Source organism: Mytilus galloprovincialis, chromosome 4, assembly GCF_965363235.1.
Source record: "Mytilus galloprovincialis chromosome 4, xbMytGall1.hap1.1, whole genome shotgun sequence".
Lineage (NCBI taxonomy): Eukaryota > Metazoa > Mollusca > Bivalvia > Mytilida > Mytilidae > Mytilus > Mytilus galloprovincialis.
Window position 1 is genome coordinate 79,185,002 of NC_134841.1, and position 15,024 is coordinate 79,200,025.

The following is a 15,024-nucleotide window of genomic DNA, read 5'->3' on the forward strand; positions in this document are numbered from 1 at the left end:
CACCAATCTATCTTAAATGTGCTTTGATGGATACACAACCTTTTTAAATACCAATGGAAGAATCTCCATTAATTTCGATTTTCTTGTGGAGCATGTTTTTTTTTAAATGACCAATGGTGTGTTTTCTTGACTTTGTCAGTTTCCTAGTTTACGTTTGTTTTCCGATTCATCATTTTTTCATGACGGAGACGGACAGACAGACAGACGACTCAATGCACAATGGCATTACTATTGGACGCTTGCAGGAAGTCAAAAGAGATCATTAAAACCGATGTAATGGTATTTTATTTTATCATATTTTAAAAAGTTTTATCATAATCATTTCTCCAAAAGAATGTCTGTCATAGTAATAAGTTCGTATGCCTCTTCTACAGTAAGAATGTCCAACTCGTCACCTCTTCTACCTAATTGTCTAGCAATAAACACAATGCTGCTGAGTTAATTTTCCTTATCACTTTCAACAATTTCGCATAGTAGTTTTGATACATATACATGTTTAGATAAACAATAATTTCATCAATAAACAGCAAACAACATCATTGTCAAACAGCCACTCTTCAGACTTCTTCGAGACATTGTTGCAATTTAATTTTGGCGACGATTTCAGGTACATTTAATTTCATTCCATTTGCTCTTGCAAGAAGTCCTATACATGTAGACATTCTGTAAAGAGAGAGCATTAGACTGACTACAAAACCCAGCTTTGAGCAGGACGTTTTTCAGTTTTTGAACTAGTGAAGAGTGGTGCAATTGGGTTTCTATTCTAAACATGCATGTAATTTAAGTCCTTGAATTACTTATCAACCCTTACATATTTAATGTGGGATTCGTGATGTTCTCTGTTTAGTCAAGTGTATTATTGTTTAACTGTTTGTCTTTTTCATTTTTAAACAGGGCGTTGTCATTTTAATGTCGAATTATGACTGTCCTTTTTTAAATTAAAAACACGAATATCAAAATTAGAGTATAGCAAAATAAAGTTAAACAGTTAAAGGAAGTATAGATAAAAAAAGAAATTTTACTACTTATTTTATATGTTTATTAAGGTATACAAATAATGAAAATTAATTTTTCAATATGTATTTGCATTCTATTTGCTTTCGATTTTATCTTTTTTTACCCCAAAAACGTAAATTTAAGGAACAATTTTGAATGGTGACAAATAAGGGGAAGGAACTCCAGTTGTTTTATTTACGATCTAAAGCTAAGGTACTTGTTAATTAACTATGTGTTTGACACCAAAGCTGTCAAGTGAAGCCATGCACTAAATGGGTCACTTAATTTGACAGTTTACACAGCTAGTTGAACTTCCTGTTCATGGAAGAATTACGAATTTGCCGTTATTTCAATGGAAAATCACTTATGAAATCAATCTGAAGGCTAAGAAATCCAGGTGAAAACGGGTCATTTTCGGAATTCCAGGATATGCAATGACCCGGCGGGTGTGCCGGTTGATCCCTCAGAATTGAGTGAAATTCTCGGGTCACACCTGCAGAATACGTGTCAGTTGACAGTAGAAAAAATCAAACTGCCAAATGCATAATATTTGTTATATGAAGAATGAAATAAAAAACAAATCAATCCAAATCTTTATTGATATCATATTTATGTATCTGTTTCGCATTATTACTGTATATATATAGAAATGTATATATAGATACTAAGAGAATTTTGCGTATGTTCCACATCTGCACCACTACACGTGTCCAAAAAATCTTGTGTCCGCATTTCAGCTATCATGTTATTTTCGGTAGTGTAAATGCGGACATTTGCTTTTTCATATTTTGTAATCATATGTAGACAAATCAGTAAAAAGAGTAAACAGAAATGTGTTCTTCAATATAATACTCCATGCCTTTTTCTTTTCAACACATAAATTACCACGCTTACATGAATAACTGTGTATTGACTGTGACACGATGACTTTGGATTTTTTTCCAAATTTCCCGGGTTTCAAACTTGTTGACATAAGCTATTTATAGCATGTACTTTCAAACACATGGCATGGAAGTAAATCGTAAGTAATGAACATGATATCATCATTGCAACAAAATAGAGTGTAAATAAAAAACAAAACACATTTTTTCATATATTTATTTTATATATTTATTTCAAATTTTTATTGAAAAGTGTGATATTCGTTTTCCGTCCGCAAATCGCCGCTGTCCGCAATTAGGCGAATTTCCCCTATATGTCTCTGTTTCTATCCATTGTTTCCACTTGTTTCTATTCATGGGAACACCCACTTTCAACGTATATTTACGTAAATATACGTTGATAGTGGGTTTTCCCATGGATAGAAAGTCAACAAGTCCTGTGAATAGAACATCAAACAAGTAGAATAACGGAAAATCTATGTTGTCCGTTGTTGATTTTAATTTATGAAAATTCATTCACTTCCGGTTGATTCTACTCAGTCAACAACGTTTTTTGGTCCCAAGTGTTTAGGTAAAACAGAATGTATTATCATGCGGTGATATTCTCACAAAAATAGATGACTGGCCAAGAAAATTGTGCTTCTCCCTTGTGGAAAAACATTGATTATAAACTCAGATACATCAAGGGTGTACAATGAGCTGATAGGTCTGTCACTGTCAATTGACAATTATTTCTTAGGCCCATAATTTGGCATTTCAGATAATATTAGTCCGAGATTACTCTGACGTCCAACGGCTGTTTTGCCAGACAAGCTGGGGCCGTGGGACGTCAGAGCTCGTCCCATATCAAAAAGTGGATATTTGCCCACCCAAAATAGACAGGTCAGGAATAACCACCAATTGGTGGATTATACCTCAATTGACGTATAATCCACCAATTGAGGTATATTGGTATAGACCAATTGATGTATAATGCAATTTTTTTGTAATAAAATGCTAGTGTGCGATAGGAGCATGATTTTGCAACTTGCAACCTATTTTATTACCCTTATTGAGTCCTCTGAAAGTTTCAGTTTTGTCAAAGCCTGCTGCATCTCTTGAGAATGCATGTGTACAGCAATTCTTTTGTTGAAACATTTGTACTATTGACCATGATTGACTTTTAATAATGAAAGTCAAGTATTAACAAAGAGCTCCATTCACCTGTGGAGTTGTACTCATGATCGCATGACTGCAAACAGTAATGATGTCCATTGACAGATGATTACAGGTAAATTTGCCAATCAAGAATTGACAAGATAACAATAGAAGAAACTGCAAATACAATTATTGATTAAATGCAATATGTTATGTCACTATACTAAACTAGGAATGTTTGACAAGTTTTCATACCATAATATGGTTTTAAGAAAACAATGCTCCATTTTGATAGAATAATTTCTTTTGAAAAACAAAGAATTATACACCAATTGGTCTATACCATTATACGTCAATTGGTGGATTATACGTCAATTGAGGTATAATCCACCAATTGGTGGTTATTCCTGACCTGATAGATGTACTGCTTTGTCGCTTCTGCTGCCGACTGACGGCCTTGGAATTATATAAATCAGGCATCAATCTGTTCATGTTTCATTTATCTCTTCATTTATGTAAGTTTCACTTACCTGCCAACCTTTATTTTCTCAATATTAGACAGTTTTCACAGTGACCCATCGATTTCGGAATTTTGACTTCCATTTTCAAAGATTATCACGTGACCACGTTGGACGTCAGAGTAATCTCGAACTAAGATAATATGAGGCAGGCATAACCTGTAAATGGGGACGAAGTCTGTATGAATTATTTTTTTGTAACTTAAATATTTGTTAAAATAAAGAAACGGAAATTATACCATAACGTTTATGATTTTGGTTCTATTGTTAGGGATTTTAGTTGTGAGGTTACTTTAGTTATGACGTCATATGCAATGTAAACAAAGAAATGCTATAATCAGGTAATGTTTTTTCATATCAAGGAATTATTAAAAATGAAATTGGTATTGCGTTCCTTCCTATTTTATACTAGACTGATAAATATATATTTTACTCAAAGTTTCATACAAACAAGACCGGAAAAAGGAAGTACATTGTAGATTTCTGCGCAGATGCGGGAATTCACAACATGACATAAAAAAAATTGAACGATTTTGAGATCATCACTGTTCAATAGTACAATGAAATTTTCGGGAAAATAAATGACGATTTTTTAGTGAGACTTCAAAAGACATTACTTTGATAAAAAAAAAAATCAGTATAAGACTCCACATAGTAACATTTGTCTTCAATCTAAACATTCATAACACTGGCACTTGTTTCTATCCATGGGAAGGTCGAATATCCATATATATGTAATTTCTCATATCGTATAAATGTTCTATGTGCTTACTGTGTGCTTCACCTACCTTTATTTTTCCATATTTAAACAGTTTTCACAGTGACCCATCGATTCAGACATTTTTAGTTTTATTTTCAAAAGGACGTCAAGATTATCACGTGACCAGGAAAAAAAAGTGATGATTTATGCAAATGACCATAATCAAAAACCTCGTTCATTTAAGTTGCAAGTAATCTAAATGTCTGAAAGCTTCTGACTGTTATTGTGGTTGGCACTAAAAGTAAATACAACTGTAAAGTAGGTATAATAATAATATAATAATAAATTCTTTATTTAAAGAGGGTAAACTCAGTTACAATAAACTAATCTTCCCTGAGTCCCTCACATACAAATTACAATACAATCAAAACAGATATTTACACATAGTTAATTTACACTCATGTAGTTCAATGTATTGTTATTAACATAAGATATAATGCTGTTTAAGATGTATACATGTAGTCAAAAAATCAAATGAAAATAAAAAATAAAAAAAATATACAAATACATTGTAGCAAACATTTCTTATCAGGGTTGTGTTAGGTACTTTTTGATACTTTGCTTAAAAGTAAAAGTGTTTTGAGCATTACGCATTGTGTGTGGTAGTCCATTCCATAATACTGATCCAGAATAAGCAAAGGATTTCTTAAATAGTTCAGCTTTTGGCTTAGGAACTAACAGATTACCTTGAGTGACACCTCTTAAGGAGTAAGGATTATTATCTGATTTCAGTTTAAACTTTTGAACTAGGTACATTGGTGCTTCCATACGCATACATTTATATAGAAGTAAATATTTGTGGTATTTTATTCTATTGCCAACAGTCATCCACCAAAGTTTTTTAAATAAGGGGGCTGAGGGGGATAAAGGATCTGCATCTAGAATTAATCTTGCTGCCCTTTTTTGGAGTTTTAAAATTCTTGTTATCCCTTCATTTTTACATTCACCCCAAATAATAGAGCAGTAGTCAATTAAGGGAAGAATATACCCATTGTAATATGTTTTCCTTGCATTTATATCTAAAAATTTCTTTATTTTAGAAAGAGGGTATATTCTGGATGATATATTAGCACAAACTTGGTCAATTTGATTTTTCCAGTTAAGTGTGTTGTCAATTTTAACACCTAATAATTTTTCACATGAAGAATTTTGTAATGCTATTGAATTTATTATCAAGTTTGGTTAACAGGTCTGAATTGATAGTTTCTGTTTTGTTCCAGTAACCAAACATTTTGTTTTATTTGCATTAATGAACATGTTGTTCATTTTACACCACTCTTCAACCCTGTATAAATCTTCTTGAACATCATCATGTATGTTTTCTATGTTTTTCCCAGATTTATGAAGAGTGGTGTCATCAGCATATAGGTCTGTTTCACAATTTTCAATGCATAAGGGAAGGTCATTTATAAATAATACAAACAATAGGGGACCAAGTATAGAACCTTGGAGGTGAAATATTGTGGTCAGCTTCTAAATGTTAAACATAGATCTCCTATAAAGGAGGTGAAAAAAGTATAAATATTTGCATATTTGAGTCTCGAGGTCGTGAAATCTCTCAAAATTTTTGAAAATAAAAGTAAAAATGTCTGAATCGATGGGTCACTGTCAAAACTGTATAAATATGGAAAAATAAAGGTGGCAGGTAGGGGAAGCATACATAAATGAAGAGATAAATGAAAAATGAACAAATTGATACCCGATTTATATAATTCCAAGGCCGTTAGTTCGCACCAGAAGCGACGAAGCAGCGCATCTATTTTGGATGGGCAAATATCATCTTTTTGATATGGGACGAGGTCTGACGTTCCACGGCCCCAGCTTGTCTGGCAAACAGCCGTTGGACGTCAGAGTAATCTTCATCTTGGACTACTTAAGAAATATATTCATTTTATCATTTAAAAGCATTTATAGAAACAGTCATTGACAGTTGTAAGGAAGTGATGCCCATTAGAATATTCAACCCTTAGCTCAACTACCAACATAAACAATTTATTCAATAAAACTCTACACATGTATCAGGAATTACTTTGTGTAATTATTTTATGTCAAATTCTAACACTAGACCTTCAAAAATTCTTCTTTAAAGATCTTCAAATAAGCAAACATAACTTATTGCAATAAAGGAAGAAAAAAAAAGAAGTCAAAATGACATATTTTTTTCTTCAGGTGAGGCTTTCAGCCTTTTAAAGGACTTGTTGCTTTTAAAGAAATTTAAGTGTAGATTTTCTTGTAGTTTGAAATAGCAGTTGTTTATACATGTACATGCACATTTACTCTTATATCGAAGATCTTACTGTATTTAATAGGTATGACAAGATTTACTAAATTAACTGGTGGTCAAAGAAAGAGACCCGAAGAATCAACTAAATGGGAAGATCTAAAGAAAAATCAGCAAAACACTGACAGAAGTAGTGAAACAAGGCAAAGAAATTATGGGCGAGCAAGTTCAGAGATTCATCACAGACAAGGTGCTAGTTGTGGGAAATCCAGAGACGGTTTTAAATTGAAAAAATTTGGATTTAGTGATGAAAAGGAAAAAGAGTTATTTACCATGTTAAAGAAGGAGACAAGAAGTGACAACAGGAGGGTGAAAAGAATAAAGAAAAAACAAGACGAAAAGGTAAAAGCAACCAACTACTACTAATCATGGAAAATGGTTGCAGGTAGATGGTAGCCATTGCTGTGCACCCAGCTGAAAAATCATAAATAGTATTGCTTATATATATTATTATCAGTTTTAAATATGATTAAATTGTAAATTATTGTACATTCCTAATCCAACTCATTGCAGATTTTAATTTTTTTGCATTTATATGTGCAATGATGTACAGTAACAAATTCTTATTATGAATAAATCAATTAATATAAACAAGAACTCCAGTGTTCTTTTTAGGGATATTTGTAGAAGCAACAATATAGATTGACAATGGAATATATCAAGTATTGGCAAAAAGGAATACAAAATGGATAGATTTTCATTCTGTTAATTAGAAAGTATATGTACATGCAGTAAGCGTAATGAATACTTATTCTGTATTTCAGGTTTGTTATAACTGTAGGGAGCCAGGCCACAATATGTCTGAGTGTCCAACAGCAAAAAAAGATATTGAACACGGAACAGGAATATGCTTTAAATGCGGGTCTACAGAACACTCTTCTAGTTCATGTAGAGTTAAAGTTAAGCCAGGTATGTAATGACAAACTGGAAATTCATTAATTAAGTATGATTGATACACATTATTCTGCCATCTTATAGCTTCTGCATTCCAAGGCTCTCTAGTCTCTGGAATAAATTTTTGCTTCATATTCAAGAACTGTCAAAATGGAATACAGCTACAAAATGTATAAGCAAGTGTCCTGGTATTTCACATATCAGTCTCCTAAATTCTCGTAATTCCATCTTTTTGTTTTTGTTAAATTTGATAAGATATAAAACTAAATTACTCTCGTTTAGTATGATGCTGAGTTTTACTGAACTAGTACACATTTTTGTTTTATTTTTCAAAGAATAATAAAATTAATCAAACCACAAATAAATAATGTAAAATGTGTAAAATTTCAACAATATAATTTTTTTTTGGGTATTTTCAGGAGATTTTCCCTATGCTAAATGTTTTATTTGTGGAGAGACAGGCCATTTATCTAAACAGTGTCCTGACAATCCTAAAGGATTATATCCTATGGGTAAGTACAAAATCAATGGTCAAAACAGATTCTGTGGATTCATTTATTTTCATGCCAGAGGCTTCTTTAGGGAGGGGGGGCCCTTTTTCAGAAAAATTTTGGTTGGTTATATAGAGAATCACTGAAGCGTGACGGAATCGGTGCCCCCTTAGGCAGTCAGTGGGCCCCCTCTTATGAAAATTTCTAGATCCGCCACTGATGGATTGAGAAATACTTGCTTTTTCGTGGACACAGTCAAACCTGTTTAAGAGAGCACCGGTATTAAAGGGAAATTCTGCGATTTTTTACTTATCTAATTATGTTCATCTTAACATAAAAAACACATTTGCAAAGTTTTAAATTTATATTCCTTCTAATAACGGAGAAAATCAAGTATTTGTAACTTTTTTGGTTGAATTCTCGAGTGGGTCGTGACGTATTAGCCCGATTTATTGAATTCTGGGAAAAAATAAAATCTGTTTAACTCTTATAGCTTATCGACAATATACGTAATTAAAAGCGCACAGCTGACGAATGGTCGAAGTTATGAACCACAATATAAGAATGAACGAAAATGAATATGCATATACCGTTTTGTATTGATTGAATTAAACTCCTATAAAATTATCTCTAGTAAATGTTTTTGAATAAATTTAATTAATTATTGTTGAGATTTTTTTCATAAAATGTTTATTGAACATTTTTACTGATATTGAACTGAAAATATTTCAGTTCTATTTACCGTTATTGTTTTGATAATCATTTCAATGCAACTAATGTGTGAGCAGAGTGTGTATATTATTTTGTAAAGGTCACTGTATATTTCTCTGCTTGAGGTCAATTCGTTTACCTTGTAGCTATTTAGCCGCAGGTGTGAGTTCAAGCGTACACAGGTATAAATGTTGTTATTTGGAAAGGATAAACATGCAGAAAGGATAAGAAAGAGTATGCTGTCACGATGTTAATACACTAAGATTTAATACACGATGAGAATAAAGATACAATAATTAAATTGTGTAAATTAATTGAAAATAAAATTCAGATTCGTAATTCCGAAAGTGTATAAAAATAAAAGGAAACAATTTTTGATTACTTTCTTAGCGGCAATTGGCGTAAAGATTCAAATATGAAGCAAAAAATAGTAGTTTTAATCTTTTATAAAAACTAAATGCAATATTACCCAATTTGATATACCATTGTACATCTGTTTGATATCATTGACTTTACCGGAATTTCTTAACTTGTATTCAAATCTGGCTGTGTTTAAATGCTAATAAAACTATTGCAATTTTAAAGTTTTTAATTGACAAAAAAATACAACATACAACATGCATGATTTTTTTTTAGTTTCTTTTTAACATTTTATTCTTACATAATTAAATTCATTTGACAATCATTTACACGAACTTTTTGTGAAAAGAATATCAATTATCTAGGCTAAGGCATTATTTCTTTTGAGGATTTTTGAGGATTTTTTTTTAAAATTCTATGATAATATTTGTGCAATGTTGAACATGATAGCCGTCATTAATCCAAATAAGTAATACAGTAGTTGTAATAAAAGTTATATTTTAGTCATGCATAACTGATTTTGACGAATTTATAATAGTTCGTCCATACATCGTTGTTCTTGAAACAATCATTATTAGTATACATGTAAGTTTCCTGACGTATAAGAGCCATTGAGGATGAGCTCCAGAGAAATCAGACTAGTGGCGTTTCGTTCTTTTGTTTGTTGGGAAAGGAGAGGAAATGCAACCGCTTGTACAGATAAACGACAGAATCACCATACAAGCATTTATAGTCAACACAATCAGAAAGAGTTCCCATCGTTAGACGGGGAATATGAAGGCTTCCAAGAATGAACAAGTGACATGTCTAACTCTGAACAGTTAGAAAACAGACTATCGACATCGACCGCTTGTTCTTAATATTTGAAACTGTATGCATATATATACGTATACGTTTATGATATATATAGTGATGAGTTCTTGCGTCTGACAAAAACTAAATTCCTTCATGGTTATATCTTGCCATACGTTTATATTGGTTTGTAAGGTGATTACTCACAATCGTTATTTGAAAATCCTGTTTGTGAGATGTAGATTCATTTCAATACAGAAATTTCGTCTATATATTTCACCAGTGTATAACACGGAGAAGCTCTGAAGGTCCAGGGGCGGATCCAGCCATTTAAAAAAGGGGGGGTTCCTAACCCAGGACAAAGGGGGGGGTTCCAACTACACCTCCCCATTCAAATGCATTGATCGTCCAAAAAAAGGGGGGGTTCCAACCCCCGGAACCCCCCCCCTCTGGATCCGCGCCTGAGGTCCATTACTCCCATTTTGTTTGGGTGTGAACCATCGATGTTTACAGCAATATCACAGAATAAGATGATGATGGTAGAAAGAACTATGGGCGTCATGTGGCAAATATTACATGCATATCGGACAATGAGTTGTCAATCTGTATGAAAAGATTTCCAATACAATCATATTATTGAGAAGGAATGTTTACATGCTATACTCTTGTACTAGTATTACAGGGTTCTTGTGGCGTTCACCTTAGACACACATCTTTTTAACGATGTTTAAAAAAAAGACAGAACCAATTTAATGTCATATTTCCCTATTTTTTAAATATAACTAAAAGTCTTTTATCTGACAAGAATACCCCTATTTAGCGAACAAGTAATTTATTCTTTTTTCTGTTATTGAATACCAAGAAAGAAAATAAATCCCGAAATTAATTTGAAACTTTGATACTCAAAAGTTTCCCAGCAAAATATTCACATTCCCTGGAGATAATTAGTGTTCGTCCAGTGGCATATATAACAATTGTGATGACGAATTACTTCCTTTGTTCGAGAACAATCTTATTGAAATATAAATCTGTGATTTTACTAGGTCCACAGCTTCAATGAACTAAAGCAAAAGTTATACATCGACCTGTATTTAAATCAAATTGGTTCTCTTCTTCTTCTGGTATACAATAGTCTATCGACATTCAATGATTACATACTGTTGGCATACGTGGACTAGTCTATTTACAACACTTTTACCCCTATTTATTCAAAATATATGTTTTTTTTATGTTCAATGTATACATGTATATATTTTAAATTGCGCTATAGTTCCGTAACTTTCTACCCAGTCGTATAAACGAATCGTCGGCAAGTGCGTACATTTTTTTAAATCAATATTTCTGGTCTGTTCCAATCTGTCCTTCACTATTGACAATGACTATATATAACATTTTCCCAAATTCACCCTTGGAAAAAATATTTAAATAGATTTTAATTTCATCAAATCTTATTTTTTGGGTATTATTTATATGTTTATGAATTATATTCTTTACACCAGAAATGTTATTTATAAACAAGCGTATGAGTTTAGTAATGACAAGTAAGACAGAGTTGTATATTATTCATCTGATAGTTCAAAATGGAAAGTTATAAGTTATAAGTTATCAGCCGTGTACACTGATCAATATATATACCTGCAGAAGTGAAACGATGCATGAACTTGCAAGACCGACAGGAAATCGCTTGAATACCTGGACGTGTCACCTCACACCCCTCACAATACCTTTGGAAGTAATACCTTTAGCCATGCTGGTGATCAGATGAGGGAAGATCAAAATATATTCGTTTATTACTTTAAAGAATTATGAACAAATTAGATTTTCGAAAACAATTTTCACGGAACACTTATTTATGATTTCAACTTTGACTTTTCACCTAATTCCAATATCAACAGTTTAAAAACAACAGACCATGGTAATTTAAAAAAAGTAAGAATATTTTTCGTATCAAGTTAGTTAGTCGGATAAAACAACCGTACGATTGACAAGATATCGACACGCAATTACGACTACATCGGTTACTGTAGTTTTGTTTCTTTGTGGTTTATAGACATATCGTTTTTATTAATCGGGAAAGAAGACAAAATGGCGGATCGCAGAGAATTGATACTCTAAATTTAAAATCGATGGTTATGGCTTATCTAGCGGAATAAAACTTTAATATCTATGAATTGGAGCATTTTTATACAGAATGAACATAATATCAATTTTTGATTTTTTTGCGAAGTTTCCCTTTAAGTAAAAACCTGTGTTAAAAGACCACCAATTTCAGATTTTTTGTAGTTAATTTCATATAAATTGAACCTGTATTAAAAGACAACCTGTCTTAAGAGGCCACTTTTTTGCTCTCTCTTAAATGGTCTCTTAAATAGGTTTGACTGTATTTGATTTCCTAGATTTTTCAAAGTCTGCATACAACTTGATGGAAAAGCGTAATTTGTGAATTTTTAAATTAGTGGTTCACTTGTACCAAGGAAATCCATTAAAATTGGCATCTAACAAATAATAATGTATCCGCAGTTAAAAAAAACAAACTTGATTTATTGAGTTTCTGTGTAGCACAGTATAGATTTTAATATTTGATGTAGTAGAAATATATACTGTTAAAGATTAAAAATTTTTTTTAGCATAAAAACATCACACTTGGCCAGTGCACTCACAAACTGAATAAAAGTCCAACTGTAATGGTAATTTTGTTTGTGCATTAAACAGTTTACACACCAATAGCCTTCAGAAAGTTAAAACCTTATTTCAACCTAAATATTTATCGTTTTTATTTCTATAAACTTCACCTTATGTGGAACCCTTGGATTGCATTCAAATGTATCCCTCATGAGTATACATGTAACACTGTGAAATCAACACAGTGTTTACATAGGTAGCATAAGTAGTTTCAACAATATGGTCTATTAAAGTGCGAATCAAACAGAGAAAAGGGCCAATCATATTCAAATATATGGAGATATGCAAATCATATAAAAATTTTCAAAATATTTACAATATATACAAATCATATAAAAATTTTCAAAATATTTACAATATATACAATGTACATGATATATTACATGTATACAAGGTTTCATACCATAAAATAAAATATATAACTTAAATCTTTTATGAACTTAGTCATTTCCTGACATCATTGCTGCACGTTACTATACTGTTACATTTCAGGAGGTTGCTGTAAAGAATGCGGGTCAGTGGAACATTATGTGAAAGATTGTCCAGAAGCACATGCCAAACTGGGTAAGTTAATTGTAATTCAAATAATCAAAAAAACAAGGTTTAGTTTCCAGAAAAGTTATCCAGCCTATTTAGAGGGGAGTATTTATACAAATGAGATTCTTCAGATGTACAAAAAGTATGACATTTTGATGCAAATATTTTACTGCGGTATACTACAAAGTAAATTACCATAAATTTTGGCATATTTCTGTCCCATCTAATATACAAAATGTACCCTCATTTTCCAGTGAAAATCCCAATTTCCTGGACAGCCTCATTCAAAGGACCTACCACAATTGTATTTATTGATAATTTGGTCTCATCCTGAATATGCATTAAATGTTTACAACTGGACGTTAAGAAAACAATAGTGAATTAAGCAATCAATCCTATACATTCATGTAAAAGTTGAGATGAAATGTAGATTTTAAAAACACTTATCATATTATTCAGTAGAATCTGATTTCCTTGTTAAAGTTGTACTTAAGATTTCCGTTCTAGATTTGTTGTTTTAGAAGAAATATTCATGAAATTAATAATTAAACAAAGCATGAGAATGATGCATATAAAAACAGTGTTATTTAATTTAAAAAAAAAAGTGATTTGAAAAAAAAAAAAAAGAAATGTGGAAAACAGCAAGCAGACAGCAACCCAACCGTATCTAAAATGTGCATTAAACATTTTTGTTCACTCCAAGAATGATAAAACTAGTGTTATCTAACTTTTATGACTGTGTTTTGTAGGAATAGACAGTGTCACACTTCCCACACTAGACAACTTCACAAGTGCTGATGCAGAGGAAGAGTTGGTTGATGTTAGACCACAGACTGTCAAAAAAAAAGTTCCTAAAATGGTTAAATTCTGATTCCTTATTAAATGCTTTAAAAAATGTAATATTGTTATATTAAAAAGTAAATCATCCTCAATGTTGTTCTTCTCTTTGATCTTCTTTAAATGACTTTAAAGTATTCGTTCTATGAATTGTTGACTGCAGTATGGACTTATTGTTGAAGGACATACAGTGACCTATAGTTGTTAATTTCTGTGTCATTTGGTCTCTTGTTGAGAGTTTTCTAATTGACAATCATACCACATCCTCAGTTTTATATTTTGGGATTTATTGCATCATATGCATTCAGGACCTATTCAAAAATTACTCTGAAATTTTATTCTTGTGAATATTGCAACTTGGTTATGTGGGTGATTATCACAATAATAACTTGCAATCCAATACCTAATACATATGCAGATTTTCATGGAATCGCAATAATAAAACTCATATCTTTGTCCTTTCTTCAAAAATCACATGCCATAATTTCTGAATTTACAGTACCAGTTTTCTGTTGTTTTGGACTTATTGTTTGACCCCTGTCAGTCTGTCTCTCTGTCATATTATGGGTATACAGCTTTTTCAGATAACTCCTAGTTTGAATGCAAGGAAGTTTTCACTTTGCTGTCTGTTTGTGCATATATTGAGGATGTGCATGTGGTTAGGTTTTCGATTTCTGTTAATACATTCTTTTTTGGGAGATAGTTGAATGTTGTCACTTTTTAGTTTTTGCTTGCATAAGAGGTCTATAGCATGTTTTTTTGTTTATACAGTTTTGATTTAGAAGAAAAACCATCATGGTTAGTGCACACACTGAAATATCTTGCCTTCTTTACTTAACATTGATTTTATGGTGAATTTGGTGATAGTCCTTAATGTAAAGCTTTACAACAAGTAACACATAAACTTAACATGATCCAAGAAAATGACATTAAGGTCAGATAAACCAAACAAAAAATACATGTACACCTTACAATCATTCAATAAACCAAACAAAGTTGACCTATTGAATATTCATGTAGTTTATAAGAAACAGACTCAAACTAGAAAACTTATGTCAAGGTCAGATGAACCATGGCAGAGAAGTATGTAACTATCTTAGGGTCTTAGATTTTGCTTTTGGGCTATTTCGTGGCAGCCAGGTTTATT

At 31.8% G+C, this 15,024-nt stretch overlaps 1 protein-coding gene across 1 annotated transcript; it reads left to right on the plus strand.

Moving 5' to 3' along the window:
• Positions 1-2,362: 2,362 nt before the first annotated feature.
• On the plus strand, positions 2,363-13,972 carry LOC143073057 (uncharacterized). Its single transcript, XM_076248296.1, has 6 exons — positions 2,363-2,448; positions 6,602-6,915; positions 7,338-7,482; positions 7,887-7,979; positions 12,996-13,067; positions 13,790-13,972. The coding sequence occupies exons 1-6, from the start codon at positions 2,382-2,384 to the stop codon at positions 13,909-13,911; spliced, it is 813 nt and encodes a 270-aa protein (XP_076104411.1). The 5' UTR covers positions 2,363-2,381; the 3' UTR covers positions 13,912-13,972.
• Positions 13,973-15,024: the final 1,052 nt, after the last annotated feature.

What these genes read in the sequence shown, in the direction of transcription:
- LOC143073057 (XM_076248296.1), top strand. Translation starts at nt 2,382, where the DNA reads ATGAAAATTCATTCACTTCCGGTTGATTCTACTCAGTCAACAACGTTT. An exon ending in AGAAAAAACAAGACGAAAAG is followed by an intron (nt 6,916 to 7,337) that starts GTAAAAGCAACC and finishes TCTGTATTTCAG; the next exon opens with GTTTGTTATAACTGTAGGGA. An exon ending in TAAAGGATTATATCCTATGG is followed by an intron (nt 7,980 to 12,995) that starts GTAAGTACAAAA and finishes GTTACATTTCAG; the next exon opens with GAGGTTGCTGTAAAGAATGC.